This window comes from Pelmatolapia mariae, linkage group LG14 (assembly GCF_036321145.2).
Source record: "Pelmatolapia mariae isolate MD_Pm_ZW linkage group LG14, Pm_UMD_F_2, whole genome shotgun sequence".
In the NCBI taxonomy this organism is placed as follows: domain Eukaryota; kingdom Metazoa; phylum Chordata; class Actinopteri; order Cichliformes; family Cichlidae; genus Pelmatolapia; species Pelmatolapia mariae.
The window spans coordinates 33,560,643-33,588,476 of NC_086239.1; the positions used below are offsets into that span (position 1 = coordinate 33,560,643).

Consider the following 27,834-nt stretch of genomic DNA (forward strand, 5'->3'; position numbering starts at 1 on the left):
AGGGTCAAAAGCCAAAAACCATTTGCGTTTATTGTACATTTGAAAGTGCTGAGCAACACACACACCCTCCCTAACATTGTCTGAATTATGTAGTACAGGCTGTGATCAGTTCTTCCCGTTTTGCCCTCATTGGTAAATTCAGCAACGTGACCCGAGAAGCATGCCGCTGCTCACCGCCTGCCATTTTCCCCAGCTTCTCCCGCTGAGCAGCGTAGGCGTGACTCAAACGATCTTCCCCCTGCTCGGCAGAGAACAACCATGAGGCCCCGCAGCTACACTCCTGCTGGAATATCAGAGCATCTGTCCCCCCTGCGGCTTGCCTTTCAAACAGCATAAGGCCATCTTCTCCCAGCACCAGCATTTTTCAAAGGCAGAGCTAACGCTTGGGGAATATATTATCATTGCATCCTAAGCCCATCTGGTAGAACAACACCTGGGACAACGTTTGCACCGATTCTCGAGCCCACACCCACCGAGAAATGCTTGCCTCGAACACTAACACAGAACCTTGTCATCGCATGCTATTAATTATTAAAAGTCATTTTTGCTCACCTCCTTTCTGCTGACTTTTTAAATTGACAAGATGACACCTGATAAGAAAATAGCTTCTTTTTTTAAAAAATCTGCATCCGCATATCAGATATTAAAGTAGATGAAATGAACCAAGGGCTATTTCCTTGTGGCCAAGACAAAAAGAGAAAAAAAAATCACCAAGATGCAGCAGTGAATGGCACGCTGGGGTATAATATATCATAAGACCCAGGAAATTTTCCATTTAGAATAGATGACAGTCAAACACAATAAAAGCTGTGAAGCTCCAATATTTCCTTAAAATGAAATCCTCTTTTCTTTCCCTCCTGAAGGCTGTTCTGGAAGGATTTGCTGATTACATGGTTCACATGGCTTTGACAAAAGAGGAAATTGGTTTCTTTTTATTATTCCTTTCCAATGGGACGTAACAGGTCTCCAGTGGACAAATATGGTCTTGACCTGACCTTCATGAATATTCAGATGTTGCACATTCCTAATAAGGGGATAGGAAAGGGAGAGAGTGGCAGAAAGAGCCTCCTTTGTTTTGTTTATGCAGAGAGAATGAATTAGCTTCATCATCAAATACAGAATTTGCCAATGTGTGCATGTTAATCACAGGATGACACAGCTTGCACACGACTACAGATATCTAGTTTGTTCATAAACAGGTACAATAGAAAGAGAGGAGCAACTGCATACTGATTAACACGACTGGAACAGGTATTACAATGTGCAGCCTAAGACAAAAAATAAGGGATGTGTACACAGGTATGCTGTATGCTCATATGTGTTGGAATCATAAATCAGATGGTAGCAATCCAGACTAAATCAGAAAGACCACTTTTGATTTGCATGTTTAGACATAAAAATCTGTGCAAATAATTGGTCCTGTTTGCTCTCGCCGTTCCTGCTATTTACTCTCAACCAATGAGATTTTGTCAAACCTGCTGTCAACCAGCTCCGATTTTTCTCTGACAGATCTACGCTGCAGCTCTGTGACTCACATCCACCACCTCCTGTGCTCATAATGAGCCAAAGTGGAATTGAGCTCCAGGAGCTGCTCAGCATGCCTCTCAGGAGGTTTTGCTCTGGGTCCATCCGACCCTCGTGAAAAGGGTCTGCATGTTTTAAAATTAATATTCCTTCAGTGCATGTGACTGCAAACTTACAGCTTTCTTAATAATCCATATTCAACTTTGGCACAAGCTTCATACTTTCAAAATGGTTCCATTTAACTTCCAAAAAAACATAGTAACCTAAAACTGACATTTGCATATTTGACTTATCAGCGACAAAATACTTGCTGCTGCACAGGAAGGCATGCTGAGTTTCTGAATTTGTTCTGACACTTATTTTTTTTCTTCCTTTTCCACTCTTCCTGCTGTTTTTATCCACTGTTGTCTCATTAAAGGCTCACTTTTTCAGTTCAACAGACTATAAAAACTTAGTTCTGGGTTCCGCAGTGTGTTGATGGTGCATCTCACCCTACTCCAGCTTTTGGGCATTTTTCAGTTTTTTTTGGTAAGTGATGAAAGTGACATGGAGGCTCCTTCCTACAACATAAATTCAATGGAAGGCCAATTAATGGTATGCTATTGTTATTATCAATGATGATGTTCCAGATTAGAGAACTTTAACATTCCAAGTGAAAAGTCAGTCATCAATTAGGTGAATAGTAACGGCCATGTTTGGGAGACCCTGGAAGAACCTCTGATCCCATAATCTCAATTTCACAATCTCCAAGAAACTGTGTTTTTATGTAATGTAGAAATAATGTACGTGTCATGTATCAGTAAATAAAAATGAATCACTTAGTTGTGAGTCAAGACCTGTAGAAACTAGATTTGAACATATGCTGTGTCAGAATGTGAAGATTACTATTATTCATGGTGTAAATTGACGTGTTTAATCAACATTGTCAGCATGATTTCAGATGAATTAATTTCAACCGAATGTTATTTTCAGGTTGTAGCTTGAAAGTGTAAACATCAATCAGTCAGTCAAAATTGTCTCTCTTCAAAATTCAGCTGCAAATTTGAAGTATTTGCTGTTCTATCAACTTTATTTATTGAATCTAAACATCTCATTTCAAACGTTTTAAAAGGATCCAGACGATCACTGCAGACTGCTAAAATGGAATAACAATGCATTAATTAAGTATAATCTATGGCTGACTATCATCAAGCCCTAAATCTTATGTTTGAAAATTCTTCTAGTTAACAGAGCCTTCGCCCATGTCTGCTGCTGTATGTTTAATGCTTATTTATTTGCGAGTATAGTCAAATGGTCAGGGGCAGAGTGCAGACTCAGACTCCTGCTGTGACCTGTAGGTCAGGTGCTCAACCAAGTGAGCTACAGCAGCGTCTCACAGATGCTTATGCTTTTAAAAGAAATGCATTAATGTCATTTCCCTAAAAGAAACAGCGATTCCTTTTGTTTTCCCATTTAAGAGCATCAATTCCACATAAAGAACTTGACACAAAATGGTCCAAAAAAAATTGCCTGGAGCACTGAGGGGGAATATCTCATCTAATAACCCATATGTTATATAGTTTAATAATAAACCTCTTCATTTGGTAACTTTATGAAGTGTGCATTAGTGTTCAAATGATTTCCCAGGATGTGCAAGTCTTATGAAGGTGCATCTTACTTTAATTAAGCCATTTTGGTGGTAATTCGTTATAAGCTGTACAGTGGTTTCACTTCTATTAGCAAGGGCTTTGATAATAACTCAACTGCATGTGATAATTAATAACAGGCAATTGAAGAAAGACATTATCATCAGGGTTTAAGCAGTAGTTTAACTGGTAGCTCAGGTGCAGTGGGCTTTGCAAATTCTGTTGATATTTTTTAAGGAGGACCAATTCACACCAATAATCATAACATACTTTGTGCTTAAAATATACATGTAGTATTCTAATTTTGCCACACAGATGCGTTTGGAAGTGTCATGTTCGCAGTTTAATTACTGGCAGCAGAGTGTCTACTGTGAATTTATGCATGCTTGTAAGTGCTTTATACCAGATATACGTTCAGTAATACTCCAGTGAGCATATGTATGCTGAAGGAACACTTGGTGCTAAGAAAAAAATAAGGGAATCAGAAGTAACACAGTAGGTGCCAGAAGCTCAGTTTTTCCCCCACTTCCACTGAGCTGAGATCATGAATTGTGAGCATTCTCTGATTACTGAAACGCATACTGTATATTTATGTCCATGCTGTAAAAGAAGCACAATCACTTATCATTTTTCATTGCTGATTGACATATAATTTAGAATCAAATCTGCTTTAATAATACTTATCCAGACTGTGCTGGGCCTAAATTTCAATGTATAAAATCAATCAAAAACGGGAAAGTAGAGTAGCGTGAAGCTTTATTGCTGGTTTAATACGTCTTTTTAAATACACGTGTGAAATGTCTTTTTGCTCTTATTACTTTGGCATTTATCTCTGGGAGACAGACAGGGTGAATATTGACTGCGTGTGGAATAATAGCTTGCAAAGCACAAAATCTGGGCTATTCAAATATTTCTCCCCTGCAGTTGCAGACTCATGGGCTTCACTAAATCCTCCTCCCAATAATTTAATTTCCTTCCTTCTCTTCCTCCACTGCCCATGTGTCCGCACTACTTCGACCCTTCCTCGTCTGTGGAGTTTGAACCCTGGCATCCCCCTCCCCCTCAGGATGTTACACCGTATGCCACTCTATACCTTCTACCTTTAGTGCTGTGCTTCTCTGCAATGAAATTAATATTTCACCGGCGTTTCCTTGGCCATTTTTCTTGCTGACGAATTGGAGGTAGAAAGAAAGTTTCCAACTGGCCACAGCACAATAAATATTTAAGTATTTCCCTTGGAAGTCTTCCAATTGGGAGCTCCTTATGTACACTGTCAAGCACGTGCTTTGCTGCCATTTCTCCCTTTCCCTGTCTTACTTTCATTCCTCATCTATCCATCTATCCCTCCCATCTCATCTGCTGCACCATCTGTGCAGCTGTAATAAGCAGAGCTCCTCATGTGCTCTCTTTCACTCCCTTGATTTCCATTCCCTCCTGATTCTGGCTCACCCCCCTCTCCAGGCATGGCTCCCCTGCTTGGCTGTTTGACTGACTTGTTTGCATCCCGTGATGGAGCTACCATGCAGTCAAACCCACTGTGTACAAAAAAAAAAAAAAAAAAAGCCTCAGCTTGTGTTGTCACACAGTACCTTCTGCCGTCACGCAGCCCCAGTTAGCGCAACACTGCTTTCATCTCCGGGTGAAAGTATTCTGAAAGCAGAAACGTGATGACCTTACACCCTTACCACGTACAAAATGCACGATCACTCAACTCCATCAAAACAAAAGCGTCTCCCTCTCAGAGTGAAGAGCATGCAGTCCAAATCGAACAATTCAAGTCCTCAACAACAGCAGACTATTGATCTGAGCCAGTAATCATACTGACACCTCACTCAGCTGGGTGATGGAAAAATGAGCATGATGGAAAAAGATTCTATATGCTTATGGAGTGTGGGATTAGTTTTTTTTTTCCTACTATAAGTTCCGGGTAAAAATGGTCAGTTAGGAGGTAAGGACTCTGTACCACTCTACAAATACTGAGAGGCTTTTGTGGGGTCCATATTGATTGTATGGCTACCAGAATCAAAGGGCATAGCTGGGTAAACAAGGCATCCACTACAGCAAAGAGCTCTACTACCTCACAGTGGCACGTTGGGACAAAGGTCCTAAGTGTTTTGGATAGGAGAGAAGGAGGGAGGGAGGGGTATCCAATGGAAAAGAAATGCATTTATCCTTCTGAGATGTCTGGAAAGTTACTGGAAAAAAGAAGCAGTTAAAGCACAAACACAAGTTGTGCTTTAAGAGTTCACTGAGTCCTTCCACGAATTTATCAAAAATCTGTTTGTGTACAGTTCTATTTTATATCCAAATTTTCCAAATTCATAAGATTTTTAACTTTTTTACTGACTTTTCTTTAAATTCAAGCAGGATTTTCTTACCTATTTTAAATATGCGAAACTCAGTTACATGCTTCTGTACGCCCATCTCTTTAGCTACATCTGGATCAACATGCAGTGACAGATGTGGAGCTGTTTGCTTGTGTTGCCAGCTTTGCTAATTAAATCCATTCTAACCACACCCACACAATACTGGAGACATAGCTGAATATTTTTTTATACCAATAAGTTATTTATGCATATTTAGTTTAGATATTTGGATATTAATTCAACACTTTAAAATTAAGTTTTTAAACAGCCTATAAAATGTTGGCCAGTTGGCTGTAGTTCTAGATGTGGCCGTAAACATAACCTGTTGTAAGTAAACCAGAATATATCTGCAGCTGCACTAACAACAAATGTGTGTGAGCCAACAAGAAGCCTTTTATTAAAATTTATGGAATTCACAAGGAAGGTCAAATTATTTTGAGCTCTCACTTGCTGAAAAATTCCTCCTAGATTCAACACTGTAGATGAGCCAAGACTTTAAAGTCTCCCACTAGAAGCTCTTCGACTATTAGACTGAATGTTAAAATCTCATGCAGGAGAAATTCTATAGAAACGATTCCTCCAGAGTTATTGATTATAAAAAGTCAGATAGCCGGACAGTACAGAATCAATATTACTAAGCTGTCCCTTCTCTATCTGTATAATGCCTCCAAGTTAGCCAATCTTTCCAGTTTAGAGGTCAAGGAGTTGCTTTCCTCTACAAACAGTTTAGATACTAAGCTGGAGACAACATTTCTTGTGGAGGCCGCAGTCATAATTAGGGTAATATTACACAGAAAGACAGGCGTGATCCCTCAAATGAGTGATTGATTAGAGCATGTTGAATAGGAGTCAGTGGTGGCCAAGGAACCACGTCTGGCTCTTTGATTCACCATCAGAGGACAGACAGCCTCCCTCCCAGCACATCTCCACTGTGGGTCTTCACAGATTGCAGGGATGTAAGTAGGTAGGGTGGGGATTATCCTGGCAGAGCAAAGCAGGGTTCTGCAGCACAGAGTGGCACCATGAGGACTCAGTGGATAACGTGCAGTCTGTGATGTGTGCTGTAGAGGCTAGTGAAAGCTGAGCCAGGAGGCAGCGCTGAAGCACGGGCTTCCATTCAAAGCCACGCAGACACATCTACCTCTATTGTCTGCCATGCCTACCTATTTTATCCCCCCCACCTTCGCTGCCATTTGATAAGATTTCACACATTTTTGCATATCACCCTGCATCTTATTCTCATTATGGAAATCGGGAGCTGCTTCTGTGCCACTAGTACTATTAACATATCCAAGGCCAGAGGTGCATACAGTAGAGAAGATTAATGGGATTACATGTGGAATTTAAAATAAAATAAAAAAAATCCCCAAATCCATCACATGGCTTTAAGTGCACCTTTTCTGCATCAGGTAAAAACGTCACAAAAATGTATCAGATTGATTAAAAAATGTGAACTTTAAGCAAAGTTAGTATGCTGCTTTTGTACACAGGGGTTGTTACTGGATGACTGCTGACAAGAAGACACCCTGACCTTTGCTTCCAAAACAACATGTAATGCAGTTGTCACCGGTACTTTACAATTCATGCACCACCCAACGAGTGGGCTTCTTAAAATAATGTCCTCAGGTACTTGTAATTAAATGCACACGCTTGTGTGCACACAAACGCACTGCCTTGTCACCTCATTGCCACTTAACTGCTGGACGACTTCTTTCACACTTTAGAGCTCGATCTCATTAACTGAGCACAACCCATTTCTGCTAAAACAGCATGATAATGTGGGAGTTATCAAATAGAGCAGGTTCTACTTGAGTTACTGCTGTCAGCAAGGGCTGAAAACACAATGACTGCTGCCTGCTGCTTAAACATCTCTAAACACAGCACAGTACACATGGCTGCCACTGTATGGGTGTCGCAGTCATGCACAGGAGTTGTATATTTAAAAAAAAAGCTGCCAGCTATATGCCTTGTAGATTGAGACCCACAATAGGACATTACTACAGTGTGATCTTTGGGGTTGCACGGACTACTGCACCTATTGGCCTTTTGCCTATTTAAATTGCAGTCAATCTGTTGTGTTCACTCATGCTAAGGAGAGAGATGCAGTGAAAGCCCTGCTTAGGGCTCACATCTTCACACCAAAGGAGGATGCAATTTCTTCTTTAAAAAGGCAAATTTCTCATTACTTTTTTGACAACCATTTGAATATCTATATAGACTTAATTTCATGCTTGACCAGGATGTCACCATAGATGTAGGTAGAAATGGCAAAAACAGAATGAGTTCCTTTGTACAATCAGACCTAGGAAATAAAGTGTTGATTTGTCTTTGTTTCTTCTTCAATTATTGACAGCTTTTGTTTGAAGTTATATTCAGCAGAGTACAATGCCCCTGCAGGGTTTAATATTTTTTGTTGTCTAAACGAGGCCAAATTTAAAGCCTCATTTAAACAAAAACCCATGATGACTAAATGATTTTAATGTAAAATACTTAACAGTACTGTGGTTCTTCTGGCAAAATACAGCAAAACAGTTCAGAAAACAAAGGAAAGTTGCATTCTTTTAGATTGTTAATTGTTTCTTTAATATGACAGACCATTGGGTTTTTCCCCACTGCAAGAGACATTTAATTAGTTCTCTAAATAGTAGCTCGCATTGTTAGCGATGCATTCTCGTGTTCCCATGGTGGATTTAAATAGCCTTTTAAATGCACCAGGGATACACTGAATACAATGCATGTATGTAATTCCACTGCTTTCTGTTTTGTTGTCTTGCTTTGTTGGCATATTCACTTTTACTGTGCATATTCAAAAAGGAGCAAAGGTCATTCTAACATTCAGTTATTTTCTAATGCACAGCTGGTAGATGTGTAGGAAAATGTATTCCCCCACACTTTAATAATACATCTATTAAAAAACAAAAACAAACAAACAAAAAAACATTTAGCCCCCCAACCATGCATTTATAATTTCATATATTAAAACTGCCATCTAACATTTATTGGGTGACTTGAAAAAAATGAATTAAAGCATTGTGATGGTTTAAAAATATTTAATGCAAGCAGACCACATTTTATTTCTCACATGGACTCATTTCCATTCCAACTTCAGTTTACATGCAAATAAAGGGGCTCTGTGGGAGTTGAGCTACAGTACAGCAATAAACTTTATAACTGAATTAGGTGAAAAAGCCGTTTGTAATGTCAGTTCAATATCTAGGACAAGTTAATGTTATAATCTAAGCAGCAGTGAGCAACAGCCTGCATCGCTGGAGAGAGGCCAGAAATGCCGAAATGATCTGCGCCTTCTGATAACACCATGCATCACTTAGCTCTGAGGTTAAATACTAAAATATTCAGCAATGTAATCCTTAGTTACAATAAATCATAGCTGGTTCCTTGCAAGTTATCGGGATTGTAAAATGTCTAGAAGGCGTGTAATATGCGCTTAAGTCTCATTGTCAATTTGCGTTTAAAGTCTGTCAGTAGCAGGGGTGAAACCAGGAATAATAAAAATTCAACGGGTCCTTCTGACACCTCTGACTCACTGAAGCATGATCCTAGCTAAGATGACCAGGGGCAGCAGGAGGCCAGAACAGACACGTCTCCCTCCTGAGGTGAGAGTCGCCCCATATTGGTCTAAGAGCTGCAGCGCCACGCCATTGGTCCAACCAAACCCCAGCTACAGAACAGGGCAACACAGCACAGCATAAGGGGTATTTATACGTTCACTAAACCAGCAAACTACAACAGAATAAATACAGGAAATGCAACCATTGGATTTTAGTATTCCCATCTCATAAAGTAAAGTAAAACTGGATGACAATGATTTTCTATCAAAACAATGTTACAAAGAAGAGGAGGAGTGAGAGTGTGTGCATGAGCATGTAAATGTGTTCAAGTTAAACAGGAGAGAAGAGGAATTTTCAGGGCTTTGCATGGAATTAGAAAGACTTGCGTGACTATAAGCACATTAGTTTTACACTGTCAACACATGAAAGGGAAATACCTGAACTTCATATTCTCCTCCACCACCAGGTTTTCCATCTCCGTTCACATCGTACTGTCAGGAGGAAGAAAATTGCACATTCTGAGCCAGCTGTGTTATCACACTGCAACATGAGCTCCGAAGTGCTGAAGCCTTCAAAAACTCACCTTTTCAAACATGGCTTCATACTTAATGTATGCCAGCCAGTTTGTCTTGATCCAGCGCTGGGCCAAATCGAATGAGAGTTTTTTAGCATCCTCTGAAGGTAGCTTGGAAAAACCTGGAAGTACAACAGGGTTTTTAAAACATTTAAAACTGTTTAAGCTGCTCAAAGCAGAAATCTGTTAAATGTTTGTTATGTTTCATCTTTATGTTGCCAGCTAATGTGGAATTAAACGATAGCTACATTTACATGCACACTAATATTCTGGAGGTAAACAGCATATTCAGATTGGATACTATGAATCAGGCCTCACTTCTAAATGAGCCTTTTTCTGATTAAGCCACACGGGACATGTTAACTTTAGTACCATCTTTTAGACATTGTTTGCATCTCAGGTGGGATTTTTACTAGAATTAGCAGGGAAAAGTAAAATACAGTGTCACTTTTACACTATTATCCCCCTTGATGATTGGTTATACATGGCTTTGTGTTTGTTTAATTAATGCACTGAGGTAATTCAACAGTAATGCCAACAATTAAAGGGAGTAGACAAACCAAGGAAGGGTTTATGACCCAGTAGTGCAGCTGTCTTTACCGGTCCCATCAGACGCCTGATTTCAATGCTGCCGAGCATGCATTTCAGGTGATGAAGACGTATATATACACACACACACACACACACACACACACACACACACACACACATATATAAATACATATATGAATGACAGAGAGAGACCCAAAGGAAGGACATTTTGCACACCGTGTCTGATGTGCATAAAAACACTCAATTATAACCAAACGTTTATTGCACTGAATTTAGTCAACGGGCTACAAGCAGCCATTATTATTTCTATTACCAACACCGTTTGATCTCAAGGAGGCTAGATCAGTAAAGCCACTGCATAATAAGTCATAAAAAAAATAAAAAAAACACCTCAATTTTTTCTCCTCGTCTAAGAAATACTAGTACATTATGAAAATGTTCTTAAGAAAAATAGGTGTAATTTTAACAACAGATCTCAGTTTTTCCATATTCAGTCTTCACAAAGAAACACCGCTATCATAAATCAGACACGGGTCAGGACGGCTCGGCTTATCAGTTCAGCCATCTCGCTTCAGTGTGGTATGGAAGGTTATTGGTTATGGCTTTGAGCAAGAAGACGGTAAAACTAAGGATGACTCAGACCTCTGGCTTGGATGATTTTAACAGCACAGACACCTCTAATGACATGAATCATTTGTAACCACTTTTAGCACAATGTGTCTTCCTCCCCGCCCCCCAAAAACAGAACCGCCGCCGCCCCCCCACCCCCCCAAGCCATCCTATACTGCAGTTTGCACACTTTCCAAGGTCATCCTCCAGGTCTAATTGGACCATTTGGATGGCGCACCTTTGCCATGTGTTCAACTGTTTACTAAAAATTGCCTAAATCAGCTGAGGACACTTATAATCCAAAGCTACAGATGAGCCGCTGAGCAGACCTGATGAGAATGTTTTATCGGTTACAGATAATCAATAGTCCTAGAAACTGTATTGTAGAAATCCACTGTGCAGAGCTGAGCCTATGTTTAGAATTTGCTGTTCATTTTAAGAAATAATTACCCACTGACAATAGAACAGGATGTTCTGTTAAGTGCTGAATCATCACTGTGGGTTGGCAGGTGAAGTTCATGGTACCTACCATCGATAAGCATGTGCTGCAGAGGTGGCCACGCATTAGGATAGTCCCACTGCTGCCCAGACTCTTTCAGTGATGTTGGAACTCCATTGGGAAACTGGAGAGCTCCACTCCCCTGTACAGACATTACAAAGCAAGAGTGTGCATAGATGAAAGCTCTGTAGTGCGTTTGTGCCATCTGCTGGTGTGGCTGAGCATGATTTATAAAAGCACGTTACATCCTGCTGGAAGCTGGCTTCTGAAAAGAGTTCATGGCTAAAAATCTAAATGTCTCTGCTCCCTCAGCGACTGTCAAGAAGCTCATGAGCCGAGTACTTAAATGTTCAGTTTGCCATCAGAGGAGGGGACTAGTCATGTTGGACATCTGGTTGACATTTTTACAAATATAATGGGATAAATATATTTTAAAAGGGTCTTTCACACAAATGGCATGATGGGGTCATCTCTTTCTGGTTTTATATGTCAGTTCTTTGATAACAGCAACAACAAAATTATTCAAGGGCTAATAGTTTCAGTTTCTTGAAACTAATTTGAGGTAAATGTGTATCTTTTCTAGTTTTGATGAACAAAACGGGCAAAATGATCTATTCTTCCAGGAGAATATCAACCAACCTTCAGATACTGTACCGCCTTCTCTCCCATCTCAGGCTGAGAATAGCACTGTGCCCAAATTGGTCCCAGGTTGGAGGGATAAAACTCAAAGTTTTTGGAGCGTGTCATCAGGTTGTAGTCAAACCAGGCTCCCCTCTCAGCATCCCAAAGCACAGACTCTATCGCCTCCAGCCTCCGTGCTGCAGCCTGGTCGTATACTGCAGCTGAGTCACTATCACCTGTCAGGAAGTAACACATCACCGTTATGTAACACCAGTTAGGAATTAAAAGCCACACACACGCCCAAGTTAGTTTCAAGGTTAAAAAGGCTCACCGAGCAGCCGATGAAACGACGCAAGAGTTCTCTCGTTGCGGCACAGCAAAGCGTTGAGGTCAGCGGGCAGGATCTGACTGGTGCGCGTGTCTCTCAGGGTGCCACTGTTGTCGCCGCCATCAGCTATATACCAGCGGGAAGTAAAGTCCCAACCAGACTCTGCACCCGAATTCAGATCCATCCACAGCTGCTCTTTCTTGCCTGAGGGAAAGAAAAAGACAAAAAAAAAAAAAAAAAAAAAACACCAGTAGAGCCACAACAAATCAGCATCTAAACCGTGGTACTTATTCGTTAAATATGCAGCCTCATGTTGAGCCATGTTTGTTTTCTAGCACTTTTTCAGAAGCTTTGGCGATTAAAAAGAAAAAAAAAAAACCTTGTCTAAGGAGGAGAAAGTAACTTAGTCTTAAATATATAGCTCCAGTATTTTCCCTTCAAACAGGTTCTCTTTTAAGTGTGGTAAAGTTGTTCAGTGAATGAATGGGTTTTAACATTAAATATTCATTACAGCATGATACTCAGGTACTTTCAGAGCAAATTTGTTTTGCACAGATGATCCTCGAGTCTCTGGGAATATAATATTATCCCTTTTCCCACTTTCTCAACTGGAATAAAATGACCATCAGAGTGCAATACATCCCATGAACACTAATAGGCCATTACCATCAGTGAGTCCCTCAGCTAATTCCAGATCGTCCAGATAAGATTCAGGCCTAGAAAGACAGACATGGTTGTTGTAGGTGAGGACATGGAGTATAGTCCCACAACCAAAATATCCATTTGTTATTTACACAAAGTAAACTTCTTTTAAATATACCTGGGCAAGCCCACCTCTACATAATACCGGTTCAGTACATGCTGCTTCCCATTTAATTCTAGATCCACAGAACGGTTCTGCATCCAGAATTGGTACTCCACCTCCAGAACTGGTAAAGCCGCTCTAAACCGATTGTAAAGACAGCAGGAGGTGCTTTTTAATTCACAATACTTTTCACATTGCTTAATATCCTTAAACACAAAACTTAAAGTGTCACATTCTAATTAAGTATGGTAGGAACAACAAAACACCGGAGGCACAGAGAGGCACGAGCACGGAGGTGCTGATGTTTAATATGCTGAAAGAGGCAGAAGGCAGCTAAAGAATGATAATGTGTCTGGCAGGACGTCAGCTGGGGCTAAATATCACCTGAGGAACTCTTTATCCTTGGTTGCTTGATAGTAGCTCTCTACCATTAGAGTGAGGAATGGAGGCTGACTGCGCCTTTCATAGTAAATCCGCCCACCATTTGGAACAAAGCCATATCTGTAGGAGGGTAAGGAGGGAAAAAAATTCTTTTATTCCACAAATCTTGAATATCCCCTGAGAGCTCCGTTTCCAAAGTGCACAACTTGGGTTACTAAATGACTTATTATTGAAAATTTGCACGGTACACTACCTGCAGCGAGGTGGACATGTTTTTAAGTGCTCTGAATGATGAAAGAAGTTTTAAAGGCTTACCTGTTGACAAGGTAGAGGAAGTTTTGGATCATTCCATGGGCTGTATCTGTCATTTCTGACAGCAGGAGCCCGTTGATGACCCAGTAGGAGTCCCTGTTGGACACAGAGACTCGCATCACTTTCTGGGTATGGCACGTAGGTGGGCTATCAGCATAGACCCCTGCCTGGGACTTCCTGTGATCTCCTTTCTCTCTGACCTTGTGATACTCTACCGCAGCTGCCAGACAGCTTGGTGAAAGGCTTCATTGTTCACTCACCAATAGTAGAGCTCCCTGAAGCGCCCCCCTGGCACAACAACGGGATGTGGGGTGTAAATCTGAGAGTAGAGCTCTGGGTGATCTTTAACATCAGAATGGATCTGGATGGGAAATCATATTTAATTTAAAATGTTTGGACTGAAGCGTAGGTTAGAGGTGGATCCAACAGCAAAACAAAACTAGAGGAAATAGTGCCTCAATATTTCCTAAAACTCAAGAAGAAACTGAAAAAACGGATAAAACAAAAGCAGAAAATTTGTGAGGAAGGTTGGTTGGACATTAAAGTTGTGTTAGTTTGCTACTCATCACCTTTCTGCCAAGAGATTTCCACAGACCGTGGATCTTTTCTGCCCACTCGCGTAGTTTATCATCTGCTATCCCACTCAGGAAGTTTGGTCTGCAAATCAGTCATGTCATGTGGGTACAGTTAAAAACACGGTATAATCTGAGCAGTAAAGCTAAACACTGGATCTCACTTCTCATGCCAGTCTGGCGGAGTCCATGATTCAAACTCGGTCCCTGGTTGATCAAAGCTTGTATTGAGAAACTCCCGCAGTTTCACAGGCGGGATGGTTGTATTTGGAAACTTGCTTGTAAGGTTGCGAAAGGCCGACAAAACATCATCTGCAGGGAGAGAGAAGCAACGCAGGAAAGCACATGATTCAGAGCCTTGAATTTATTTTTTTTTTAAAAAACAGACTGACTTACCAGGAGCCGACCTCAGCTTCATGTCAACAAAATGCTTATCATCGTCAAACAGTTTCGCTTCTTGGACCTGGTGCAAGATGGGCCCGGTGCAGTATATTTCACTGAAATAAAAGGGGTGTAAATTATTAACTGTATCATGAAGGTCATGTCTGTATTAGAGCAATACACTCAGTTGCTATCAAAGTCCTGCGGGGAAGCAGTAAATCAATAAAATATAAATATATCATGGCGAGGGGAAAGGTGGGCCTACAGCTTAGTATGGTTGCAAACCCCCCCCCCCCCCCAAAAAAAAACCCAACACTTTAAACCTGTCAAACAGCCATCTGTAGTAAGTTAAAAAGTTGGCAACCTATCAAATAAGCGACACTGGCGTGCTGGAAGGATAATGCACAACCGGCTGGACATAGTGTAAAGATGCACCGTATGCAACATTGCAGGTAATAGTCAATATATGTAACGCTTAAGGTAGAATAAGGGACAAACCAATTGTTGTTTCGGCAAAAACGGGATAGTTGGCAACCCTAGTCTGTAGTCATGTCATCATGTCATCACTGCCCAGTTGAAATGCAGCAAGCCATTAAACTGAGACCTTTCAGTAGTTTAGATTTCAATCACTGCAGTAATTTGGTATAATTTTAAATCAGATTTGTAGATTTAGGATTGACCTAAGGTTCCTATAGTTCTTTTCCTAGACCAGGAAATGACAAATCTCTTGTAGTATCATGGAGACTTTCCTGTCCTCTTACACACAAGACAAAAAGACAAAAAAAAAAAAAAAAAAAAAACCACACCCAACACAGAACTTGTATATAAAAATATATATTAAAATAATCCATACCTGTCACATGGTGGAGGAACAGCTCCCTTTACACTAGCGATGAGAGCCAAAGACAAGAAGCAAAACGCTTTCAAGTTGCTCATGTTCAGCTGTAAAGTCAAGTGACACCAAAGTACAAGCAAGAGTGCTATAAGAGAACTGTCATAAGAGAAATGCCTCCAGGTCAAAGTTTATATAAAGAGACACAAGATCTGAAGAGGACAGCTGCTACATTAGTGGCGCCAAGCTTTGAAAGACCCATTAGTCAGGTGAGCAGCAGTGTCCAAGTTCAATTTGTAATATATTTGGAGGAAAAAACAAACAAAAAAAAAAAAACCACACACACTTCAGACAATAAATTTCAGTGAGCTTTATTGAACACAACTTTTAATCCAATCCAGTAATATTCATGACATCTTGCATCACTGAAAAATCTGCCAATTAAGCAACCAAATTCAAAATAAAGAAAATTTCACTTAAATTTGGAGCCTTTTTCATGAAAAGTGTACTCCATTGAACATTTCATTTTGAAAAGAAAAAAGCGGGGTAACTCTTTCAAACCTTTTCGTACCCATTACCTAAACTTTGGATCTTTAGATATCCTGTTTCTGAAGTACCCACAGGCCCCACCCCACATATTTTACTGATGCATAAATTCAGAAAGAAATCCTAAAAAGGACTCTTATCGTTGTCTCTTGACAGTCGAGAGATGGGACGGCCAAATTGTACACAAAAGTTGTGTTATTAATGTGTCAAAACAATCAAGAGGACAAACTTATGCATCAGGGCAGCAGGCGTACCAATTCAACCTCCTCCCAAATTTAAAAAGAAAAAGAAAAAAAGAAAAAAAAAGACCTTAACAAAAGAGACAATTTTACTAACCAATTAGATGCCCAATCTGGGGAAAGATGCTCTTGTCTCAGTCGTTAAGGTTCTCCATGACAGCCACTGGCAGTAAAACTAGCTCCCACATGAAGGCAGCCATACGCTGAACCTCGAAGGGTCGTCAATTTTAGCCTCAAAGCATTTTGCTGCGTCAATTACTGCCAGTGGGCTGATAAGAAACAGACAGCTGCCAAGTGCCTGCACAAAGAGATCCCTGTCAACTCCACTAATGCTCAAATTTAATTTTGACTTTAAACGAGAAAAATTCCCCCCACCCCCAAAAAAACAAACAGCCTAATTATCAGTTTAGATGTGCAAGTATTTCTGGGACAACAGCAGAAGTGTGAGAACAGGGATCAGAGTCTAACCAATGAGAAATACACGGGTAACTAATCATCGCTGCTACACTTATCTTTTGAAATGAGCTTAAATTAAATGAGCAATACTTCCCATTGGTTAAAACAGTTAAGAGAGCATCTCGCCATATTAAAGGGAACACCTTAGTTACAAAAAGGTTTCAGCTGAACAAAGTGATCAGAGGACCTCAATGCAAATGTAAGGTTGTCACGTTGCATATAAAATGCAGAGGTAAAGCCCCAAAACCCAAAACATAAAGCAATAAAGGGCAGAGAAATTAGCCATAAACTCAGCAGGCTGGGATGCCCAAGCTATGTCTTAAACAAGCAGTCTGACAAAAAGTAATTTTCTAACCCAACTTGTTCATTCCCCCTCCCTGCACTAGCATGCACTTTACTCCCAAGTGGGCATCTAGTGTGTAAAAAGTAGTGCAGTAAGTGTAGCTGCATGAACCATCTGTGTTTTAAGTGCTGATCAACTTGCTCATGTTAGTTTTTAAAAGTATCTTTTGTTAGCTGGTTTCACAAAAGCCAGCCAACTTGCAAAGCACAGAATTTGTTCCTGCTACATTTTAGATGGATTTCAGATGGTTCGTTTTGATGCAGTCGGCCAACATTCTGCAAGGGGGGGGGGGGGGGGACTTCCTGCCCCTCCCTCAATATTAGGAAGTAATGTAGCTGTGCTTAAACAGGGCATAAATCAACGTAACAGCTAATACCGTCGCCACAAAACAAATTATCTGCCAATTCAGCTGCACTGCAGCAAGTAGTAAGTAATAGAATATTTTCTTTTCCAACACCAGCACTCAGTATAAGATCTTAAGAGTGTTTCAAGAGTTTCACAAGTCAAGGCTGGTGACAAAGAATTCATTACTCAAATGCACAAGCTTCGGAAAGCCATCTGTCAAGACTCGCACTTGTTAACACTGGAAGCAAAAGATCAAGGGCAACAATTTAAACAGTTAAGTGCATCTTTGAAGAAACATTCCAACAAATATGGATGGGCTAAAAAGATTTTCAGCAATAACTGTCTCTAAAAACATTTCATGAACTACGCCATTTAAATGTTTTAGATTCCGGTAAATTCTGCAATTTCTAAAATTATAAATAAATTCACAGGCCAATATTGCAGATCAAACAAACTGGCAGTTCGGGAAACCATCTCCAGTGCTAACAAGAGGGAAGGGGCGGATGGCTTTTCAGTTTGTCAGGCAGCCTTTTTAACTTGTTTAAAACAATCTTAAAATGAAGGTATATACACAAAGTGTAAGGTGCACCCCAAACGCCGGCTGCACGTCTTACAGAATTAAGTATGGCCATCCATAGGAAGGTGAAACACGGGACGACAAAAGACCGACCAAAGAAGAAGAAAGGAGGGAGAAAAAAAAAAAATACACATCAGGCATTCACTCCAAGTAAACTTCACCAAAACAGGAATCCTCATGACTCATGGTGTTGCAAGGCTGCTTAATTATTTTTAGTGTTCTGATGCTGAAGACAGAGGAAAGAGTTTGGGTCTCTCAGAAGCACAATTTTTTTCACCAATGACTGACAGTCTGGCTGCATCTTGGAGAAAGGGAAAAAAGAAAAACAAAATCCAGCATCTCTGTCCATGGAAATCCAAGTTTGTCCTCATTTATCAGCCAGACTCAAGTTCAGCTTAGCCAGCAAAAAGATAATTCAGACCAGTCTGCCTCCAATCATCTCCAGTCGCTGCAAATGGATGACCCAACCAAAGACGGGTATGAATTCACCTATTTTGTCAGACATTAAATTAGTGTAACAAATTTTCAATTAGGTGAACAGAAATATGTGGCATGGAGTGGAGAGATGACCGATAATGAGGGGTTATTACTTTAGAACAAGCTGAACTGTTTAAGGCACTTGATATTAATTGGATAAAACTTCCGAACTTAAAAGTGGAGAATGGAGGGTGTCCTATCGCTCTCTGTTGGTGCTGGCTTTGTGTCAGTGGTGGATATGAATCATCACACATGTGCACTGATAACGTTTCTGACTTGGTCCCATTCTTTCCTCGTGGTGCCCATGTCTTCAGGGTGTGGTGGTGCAGCAAAGAGCCTTAAAAAGGCAGATGAGTTCTTCCAATAACACATCCATCAAAGCACGCATTCCTAATGGTGGCATCCAAAAAAGGAAGACATACAGCAACTGTACATTTAAAAAAAAAAAAAAAAAAAAAAAAAAAAAATCCAAAGATGTGGGGGTTGAAGGAGAATACAGAGGGGAGTGGAGGATGGACTGGTCTCTAGAAAAAGGAGAGGGGAGAAAAAAAAATATCACATTAGACCAGACTGTTCAACAAAACCCCCACTAACAACACTCAGATAAAAACTGTGTTCTACACATTACCGAAGTTCTTGATTTACAGTGGAGTTACAGTGTAGTGGTCTTTTTTTCTTTTATCTTTGTTCACAAACCGGCTGATTTTTCATAGATCAGATGACCATTTGGGTCATAATGTTTCAGAGTGAAACTAGGGTCCGATTTCTCTGAGCACATGCAGGAGGACATTCCTGACACCATGATTGAAATGCCTAAATAATAATTCTTATCATCAAAATCACGACAGATTTGCTGGAAACAACCTGTATAAATGTATCAACTCAGTTGTCATTAGCAGATATCCAACTTCTACAAGGATATATTAAGGATGGTAAAGACATTTCATCTTCTATTACCTGGAAACACTGTACCCAAAAAAAAAAAAAAAAAAAAAAAAAAAAAAAAAAAAAGCCTCCTTGTCCTTTTTCCTAGCTACTTTTCCTTGATCTCAGGAACTCTGTAAGATCATAGCAAGGTTTGAAGCAGAATTTATAAGGAATTAAGACAACAGCACATAAACTTGGGACTAAGACGTGCATCTCATTCCTAACCAATATATTCCTATCTGAATGTTCAATGCAACTTATCCCAGCTGACCAAGGGGGAAAAAAATGTAACCTAAACCCTAAAATGTTGGCAATGAAACAATGGCTACAGCTCATGATTGATTTATAGCATGTAATTCTTTGGTGCATTTTTTTTTTTTTTTTTTAAATATGGTATCAGCTTGATAAGCTTTTATTACAGCAACATTAATGTTCATAGTTCACATGTGGCTTTAACCGCCTGTTGAAGCAGCAGTAAACAGAAAACACTTCAGAACACTCACACGATCTGCTCTGCTGTTTCAGTGATTGTTTCAATGTGTCCTCTGCTGAAGGAGGCGATAAAGGAAGCACTGAAGTATCTTTTTAGTATTTAGAGAATTCGACTGCGATTATGGCTGACATGCTGATACTCTGGATAACAGTCCACTGCTGTTATGCAGTGACGTAGCAAAATTGACCATTTGAATACACACCATTTTTCACACTGGAAATATACACACTGTGTTATATTGAAAAACCTTTGTAGATTTCTTTTGCCATCTTTAAAAATAAAAGTAACAGACCTTCCTCACAGGATATATGTTCACTTAGAGCAGCAAGAAAAGCACAGTCCAGGTAATGACAGTAATCATGGCTAAATTGTATTTAGTTGTGTCAGCAAGGTGCCGAAGTATCCAGCATACCAAGCAGCAAAGCACTAGCTCTGCAACAGCTCATATCTATCAGCTCGTTTGTAAAACTTATTCGAACCGGCAGGATGAAAAAGATTAAATCACAGGAGATAAATTATCTTCCGACCATCTATAAACCAGCTGGTCACATATCCGTGTACTCACTGGCTCATGGCTTGACTTCTTCGCCACTCTCACTGTGGTACTCTGCCACGTATAGGCTCTTGTCAATGATGCCAGGGATGGGCTTTATTTCTGTTCCAAGCTGTTCCTCAATCCCTTTCAGGTTGAAGCGATCGTCATACGTGATGAGGTTGATAGCTAGACCCAGGTGTCCGAAGCGGCCTGGAAATTATGGTAGTCAAGAGCTTAAATAATTGCTTTAGCATTTTTTGCTGCATAAAATGCATTTATATTGCAGACAAGAGTGAAACAGTCAAAGCAAAAAGGATGAAAAACAGTCCGAGTCATGGCCCTTACCAGATCTACCGATGCGATGAAGGTACGTTTCTCCCAGCTTAGGAAAATCAAAATTGATCACAACATTCACAGCTTGAATGTCGATTCCTCTTGTGAAGAGGTCTAGAGGGGAAAAGTAATAAAGATCAAACCATGCAGGATAGAACATTAAAGAAAATAGGCTTGTGCAAATCAGTCACTACAAAAAAACAAAAAAAAAAACCCTAAAGATGTACACAATAGAACAGCTCAGTTTTACCATCAAAAACTAACAATAATAATAATAGCAGTAATAAAAATCCTATCTCAGTTTCATTCAACTCCTACTGGTAAAATGCAGCAGTTGTACACACGTTTCTTTCACTTACCAGTGCAGACTAGATTCCGGCACAGGCCATTTCTGAAGTCGTGGAATACACGGTTACGATGTTCCTGGAAAACGGATTTTAAAAAAATGCATTTAGAAGCAGATTTATTCACTTCACGGTATCATTGAATTACATAGGGATAGATTACATAGAGATAACGCATGCCTTTTTACTCTCATAACACTTGTCCACAACTGATGTAAACCATGTTAGGTGAGGTATAAGCACGTATGTTGAGTCAGTAACTAAGCTGTCATCTCAGGTATTCATAACATGCAAAAACAAATGACAAGTAAAGCAGTGGAAAATCTGTTTGTGCAGCAACCCAAGTGTTAACGGTTATATTTTTTTATCATGTAGTCAGTCTGGGGACTGGCAGTGCCAACGCTCCATAAACAGGATGTTGGAGTGAACAGCAGTTCTTGCAAAAATCAATTGTGCATTTTGGTGAACAAGCTTTTCTGGGGCAGTACTTTGAGCTGACCTGTCTCATCTTTGCATGAATGTAGAAACATGAATAACCAAGCTGGGAGATCTTCTTGGCAAGGAGCTCCACTCTCTGAGACGAGTTGCAGAAGATTATGGACTGGTTGATCTGGAGCTAAAAATAAATGAAGCAAAAAAATAAGTAAACAATTGCATGTTCATTAGACTCTTCCTACTTGTACATGTTTTATTATTTACAAGTGCAGAGAGGCAAAACTCACCCTGGAAAACAAGGTGTTGAGGCAATGGACTTTTTGCCTTTCAGTTACATAAGCATAATACTGAGTCACACCCTTCAGTGTAAGCTCCTCCATTAGGTTGATTTCATAGGGTTTCTGCAAGTGTGAATTCTACAAAAATACATAGAAATGATTATATACAGGTTGAAATGCAAGTTGTAACATTGTTAAGCTTATTTGAAATCACAAGTTCATAAATAAGGAAACAAAATGTACCATGAACTTCTGCACGCTGAGAGGGAAGGTTGCAGAATAAAGCAAAATCTGCCTCTGCTTGGGCAAAAAGCCCAGGATCTCCTCCATCATGACCACAAAGTCCTGAGACAGGAGCTTGTCAGCCTTTTGAACGGGGGGGGGGGGGGGAGAGAGACACATTTAGCTCCATCGCCTGACAGCCCAAATTATCAAAATGCACTTATTTAGAAAAAAAAAGGTCTAATAAAAGTAAACAGCTTCACTCACTTCATCTAGAACAATCATCTGCACTTGACCAACTTTGGCCACTCCTTTCTTGATGAGGTCTAAAATCCTTCCAGGTGTGGCAATGACCACATGTACTGAGAAATAAAAAGCAAAAGGTAACAATAATTAAAAAAGGTCTACCACATTTTCTGAGAATGGCAGCGTTATCAGAATTTAAGTGTCCACATTTCAGTGGAGTAATGATGGTAAATGATTATGTTTATCATATTGCTGATATTCAGCCGCTGAGGAATGTTCAACAAAAGCTATATTGACAACTTTAACAAAAAAATCAATATGCATTTGACAGTAATCAGATCAGTACATGTGTTCTCATTAGTTAACATTTCAGACATCAGCATTGACTGCCTGCGAAAAGTGTGTGTGTGTTTGTTTACGGGGGTCTATTTTTTGTATTGGCTACAGATAAGATCAGGCAAAAACTTGAAAATTAAGCCAGACTGTGCTCATCATCTTTTCTCCTTTACAGATCTCAGTGTAGCTTATAATGCCTTCCTTTGATGCACTCATGTTTGTTTGTTTTTTTTTTTTAAGTATAGATGAAGATTTTCATTTACTCCAATCAAATGAGCTTTGGTAGCAATCATATAGTATACAATGCCAACATTTTGGTACATCTCTAGTTGAATCCTAAGACCCAGGAATATTTCAATTTACATCTTCTAAAAAAAAAAAAAAAAATTTAAAAAAAAACCCCTTCACTGAGACAGACAGTAAAGCAGACGATTCAGATCACCCTTGATTTGAGACTGTATGAGGAAATCCATGCAGGAGATTGCACAGACTTGATTATTTCACACTGAAGTCTGTGTGAAATAATCATGTTGACTCCCACCAAGAGTATTTAGCATTAACTAAAGCTAAACTTAAAAGAAGAGTAGCTGAGGGAGGAGGGGAAAAAACCTTAGTTAAATGAAAAAATAAGCTAAACTGTAAATTTGCAAATCAAATTTTTTTTTAATACAGATCGAGTTTTAGTCTTAGTTGGTTTGGTAAAATTTGCCAGTACAACTCAAAGATTTGTTGTTTACTGGGAGGGGGACACATTACATTAATGCAAGTCAACTGTCTTCACTAACTGTTGTATTGTTAGATTAATTTCCAATTTTCCTAAATCATACGCCTGGCAAATACCCTCCATATAATAACACTGAAACCAATAAAAATAAATAAATAAAAGATAAGATATACAGCGTTATAAAATATAAGACTGTAATAACTGATGTTACATGTGAAAGGTTACCCGTTTCATCGAGTCTCATGATGTCATCACGGAGATTGGTTCCACCTGTGGTTGCCATGACCTTCACACCACCCATGTGTTTGCTGACCTGGATACATATTTGGCTTACTTGCAGAGCCAGTTCTCTGGTGGGCACTATGACCAAAGCTGGAAAAAGAGAAGACTTATTTATTATCATTTTATTAAACATTTGCAAGTAATTAAGAATAGGATCAAATGCAATGGTACTCCTACATTTTCAAGAATCAAAACCAAATTAAAACATGCTCCATTCACTAACATGTCTCAGACCTTGTCCCACCACTTTCATTTTTATGAAGAAACAATGAATCAACAAAAAATGTCTTTATCAGACACTGTTGTATTCATAACATAGTCAAAAACAGTCTTCAGAAAAGAGAATAAAAATTTAGTTACATGTTAAATGGAGCAAAACAGACTAGACCATCAATAACAGGAAACATAGCCTTGAGCAAAATAATGCATTTGGATGAGGATCTGATTTTGTGCTCTTGAAGCAGAAAACTCTAGAAGAGAAGCTGACATTTAGGAATCGCACGTGTAGCACGATGTGATTTGCAATTTAAATGTTTTTTGGTTAAAACGTGAGTCTGTTGCAAACCGTTTCAGCAGCACTGTTGTGCAGAATTTACAGAGTGTATATATAGTTGCCATTTTATTTTGGAAACACTGAACACCAAATGTCAAAATATATCAACTGTTTATACAACTACAGTTTGCTTCTCCTGTTATCCTAAGTAATATTAAAATTGGCATTAGAAAAAAAATATGTAAAAGCTGATGACTTTTGCATTTCTAGTTAAATTTCAATACTAAAGCAGTTGCTTTTTGGTATCACTGATTTGACCGAATCATCAGTAAAGGCTCATTATGTGTCGAGGTTTATCAAGGGCATACCGATTTCATCCCCCCTCTTTTTTAACAACCCACTTAATGACTTTCAAATGAGGCAAGCTAAAATTCAACATTTATAAAAAAAAAAATTTAAAAAACCTGGTTGAAAATGAGCTCTCTCACCTTGTATGCAGTCCTTCTTCAGGTCAATGCGTTCAAGTAAGGGAATGAGGTAGGCTCCACTCTTTCCCGTGCCATTCTTGGCTCTGGCCAAAATATCTCTTCCTGACAGTGCAATGGGGATGCTCTCCTCCTGCAGACAAAGAGACAAATACAGACAATACTTTTTGCTTCAGTCACATCACACATCTAATGAATTTATTCAAGTGCAAACATGTAATACAAATGTTCTGAGTGGAAGGTAAAACGTTAATTTTTCAAGTTCCATTTCCTTTGTCTACTAACAGCCCATACACGCATCCACCCACCCTGCAGTTTGCCTATCTGAAATAGGCCACCACACATTAGCATAGTTTGTTTACATCGTTCCTTCTGATGGATAAGTGCTGAGAAACTGAAACTTATTCTGTGCAGCCGAGAGTGATTCTAAAGCTTATAAATGAAGTGTAATAAACCAAATTTGCCAAACGAGCTACTAAAGATGTTAAACTCATGAAAGTGCATAAAGACAACTGAGGAGATGGGCGCCACATGTCACATAGCTGAGTGAAACTGCCTGGGTTCAAGTCTCTCCCCACTTTCCTTACCTTACCATCTTCACTGTTCCACTTTCCAATAAAGGCAAAAATGCCACAGAAAAAAACAAAACAAGCCAATCTTATTTTTATTTTTTTTAATATAACTGATGAAATCAAAGCTGAAATGCATAACCTGGGTACAACAAATGTACAAACATTGTGTGTCAGTCCACCCACTAAGTAATAAGAAATATTATGGTATGTCCAAGAGGGTTCACCAGAGTTTTTAGGACTCATCCTAACAGGCACTACCTAAACAACCTAATAGGTACTACAATGCTCCTGGCCCATACTGCAGGAATAGCAATTTTCACAGGTTTGAAGAATTAACTGTTACATTTAACCTTTAATAGTCAACTAAAAACTGTTGACTACATTTAACACTGATCACGTGTCAATGTCAAAGAACTCGTCTGTCCTTTTATGCACTACAATCTATTCTGTAATTGCCAAAGTATGCACTTCCTTATGAACAAACATGCCTTCTTGTTCAGCGGTCAAATCAAAGCAGTCTTAACATACCTGGATTGGAGATGGCTTTTCCCAGCCCATCTCAAAGATTCCCATAAGCAGCTCCCTCTTTAGGCAATAATCTTCAAACTCATTGCCTTTAGTTGCAGTCACATCCTGTAATTGTCACAGAATGATTGTATATGAAGAAGAGTACTTTGACAGCTTATGTGGAATACATATATTAATATAACAGTGATTGTAGGCTTGTATAAAAATGAGTTATTAAACACAGCACTGAATATTTTTTATTCACAGCCCAAAAAACAAATGAGTAATAGGATATATAAGCTTCCAGGTCAAAAGAAACATGTTACCAACCGAAGTTTTCATCCTCATGTCCTTTGGGGGCAATTTCAAATTTTTCTTCCAGTCATCTCCAGGCCTGTGGAGGCCAGAATTATTATTAATAAGCAGTATCACATTTAACTGACAGTAGTAGTTGTAATGAAAAGTCAAAATTGTTTAATTTTAGTATTAAATAACTTACTTGATGACAGCATTTGTTGTAGGGGCTGGCTGGGAGTTTCCATTGTTGATTGTGCCTTTCATCTGGTTAAGCTGCTGCTGCGGCCCTCCTCCACCTCCACCTGGTGCTCCAGCAGGCTTCACTGAGCCTCTGAGCTGTCCATTCTGGTTGGGCAAGCCCAGAATCACTGGGTTCTCCGTTCTGGCGGTGCTCATGTTGACTTGGCTCAACTTTATTCCAATAGCAATGAAACCTTTAACAGTTTCCAGGTGAAGTGAGTCCACTCAAAACGTAAAAATTGCCCTCGCCTTTTTAAATCTTAATCAACTAAAGGTAAATACTAAATCATTTACTCTTCAACAATGTCTTTTGTGACATCAAGTGTCCAGAAACAAATTCCTCTTCTCGTTTTTTATAAGACTTCTATGCATGGAAATTAAATTAGGGCTTAGCATAGATTAATTTTGTCAACGTTATCTGGAATACTCCAAGAGGGCTTCGCAAGCGTTCAAGCATTGGCCGACTGTTCAGCTAGCCATCTTGATTAGCTAAACTGGGCCGCTGTGTCCTTCCTCGGGGCTGTCCAAACCTAAAACACACAAGACAGCGTTAGAAATGGCAGAATAGAAACATCGGTGGAATAACAGCTCCCCAGCATGCAGCCCTCGGGTTTGGTGAGACTTAAAGTCACCATTTTGCTAACGGACAGCAGAAACACTAGACGGCTGGCCTAATGTCAAAAGTTAGCCGACACAGCGCTGACAGCGAATGTTATTTAGCTTCGCAAACAATGAATAAGCGGCCTTGATAAATTAAAGAGCATTGGCAAATTAAGTGTACAGTTGGATAAGAATGTGCTACGTGTGATTTCTACTGGATGCATACTTTAACTAATGGTTCAACAGTGATTAGTGTACTCGTTTAATTAAAAAAAAAATCTACCCTCGAAGGAGGAATAGGCTAGTTACAGACATGACTTTCTGGTACATTAATTTCAATCATCTTTTCACGTTAATCAACACCATAATACCGAATTCATATACATTTACTTCAGTCAGTGTTACACGATTAACCCATCTGACCATTTCAAATGTCAGCCCAATAACAAAACTGACTGGCTATCCGCCATCAACCAGCATTAACTTTAGCTGCAATGAGATTGCCGTGCTAGGTCTGCTAGCAACCTAGCAAGGCTAGCGACGGTAAAATAATAAACACTAAAGCCTAGTGTTATCTACAAGAATTAACAGCTGAACCTAAAGCAGTGATCTATTCGTGAATTGAAGCAGATTCATTATAAGGACGTTTACCTTGAGCTATTGAAATAGCCGGTGCCGTATGCGGTATTTGTGAGCAATCTTTAGCTAACTACCAACGAATCTCGTCAGAGTCAAGCAAACGTCCAAGATGGCTTCCACCCGTATTTGAACCCGCCCCCATCCAACGAATCAGCTGATTTCATTTCAAATCAAGGAGCTGTGAGGTCTCCTCCTAAAATAATCCTCTCTAACATTTAAATATTTTATCTATCTGCGATGGTTCTAACGCGGCCGGTGCAGCCACATGGTCTCTGTTGATACTGTTTACCATCCGTGCTCTCTGCGCCTCATG

At 39.6% G+C, this 27,834-nt stretch overlaps 2 protein-coding genes across 2 annotated transcripts; both read right to left on the minus strand.

The window, feature by feature from the left end:
- Window positions 1-8,545: 8,545 nt before the first annotated feature.
- treh (trehalase (brush-border membrane glycoprotein)) lies at window positions 8,546-15,782 on the minus strand. Its single transcript, XM_063492671.1, has 15 exons — window positions 15,572-15,782; window positions 14,734-14,834; window positions 14,502-14,649; window positions 14,335-14,422; window positions 14,026-14,126; window positions 13,769-13,861; window positions 13,457-13,573; window positions 13,088-13,210; window positions 12,934-12,983; window positions 12,271-12,471; window positions 11,958-12,175; window positions 11,349-11,460; window positions 9,668-9,780; window positions 9,522-9,575; window positions 8,546-9,194 (listed from the first exon to the last, which is right to left on the minus strand). Exons 1-15 carry the CDS (start codon window positions 15,652-15,654, stop codon window positions 9,057-9,059), a joined length of 1,740 nt encoding a protein of 579 aa, XP_063348741.1. The 5' UTR covers window positions 15,655-15,782; the 3' UTR covers window positions 8,546-9,056.
- Window positions 15,783-15,905: 123 nt separating this feature from the next.
- ddx6 (DEAD (Asp-Glu-Ala-Asp) box helicase 6) lies at window positions 15,906-27,647 on the minus strand. The gene is made up of 14 exons (XM_063492672.1): window positions 27,534-27,647; window positions 26,245-26,812; window positions 26,076-26,139; window positions 25,767-25,871; window positions 24,670-24,799; window positions 23,632-23,778; window positions 22,368-22,462; window positions 22,122-22,244; window positions 21,888-22,016; window positions 21,665-21,781; window positions 21,181-21,244; window positions 20,834-20,935; window positions 20,519-20,698; window positions 15,906-19,057 (listed from the first exon to the last, which is right to left on the minus strand). The coding sequence occupies exons 2-13, from the start codon at window positions 26,436-26,438 to the stop codon at window positions 20,523-20,525; spliced, it is 1,446 nt and encodes a 481-aa protein (XP_063348742.1). The 5' UTR covers window positions 26,439-26,812; window positions 27,534-27,647; the 3' UTR covers window positions 15,906-19,057; window positions 20,519-20,522.
- Window positions 27,648-27,834: the final 187 nt, after the last annotated feature.

Bases quoted from the DNA above. Each gene is read 5' to 3' on its own strand.
- ddx6 (XM_063492672.1), bottom strand. From the start codon at position 26,438: ATGAGCACCGCCAGAACGGAGAACCCAGTGATTCTGGGCTTGCCCAAC. The intron at 24,800-25,766 runs GTATGTTAAGAC...CTTTGTCTGCAG, and splicing joins AAAAGCCATCTCCAATCCAG to GAGGAGAGCATCCCCATTGC. The intron at 20,936-21,180 runs GTAAGTGAAAGA...TTTCCCCTCTAG, and splicing joins CCGGAATCTAGTCTGCACTG to ACCTCTTCACAAGAGGAATC.
- treh (XM_063492671.1), bottom strand. From the start codon at position 15,654: ATGAGCAACTTGAAAGCGTTTTGCTTCTTGTCTTTGGCTCTCATCGCT. The intron at 12,176-12,270 runs GTGAGCCTTTTT...ACTTCCTGACAG, and splicing joins GTCGTTTCATCGGCTGCTCG to GTGATAGTGACTCAGCTGCA. The intron at 9,576-9,667 runs GTGAGTTTTTGA...TCCTCCTGACAG, and splicing joins ATGAAGCCATGTTTGAAAAG to TACGATGTGAACGGAGATGG.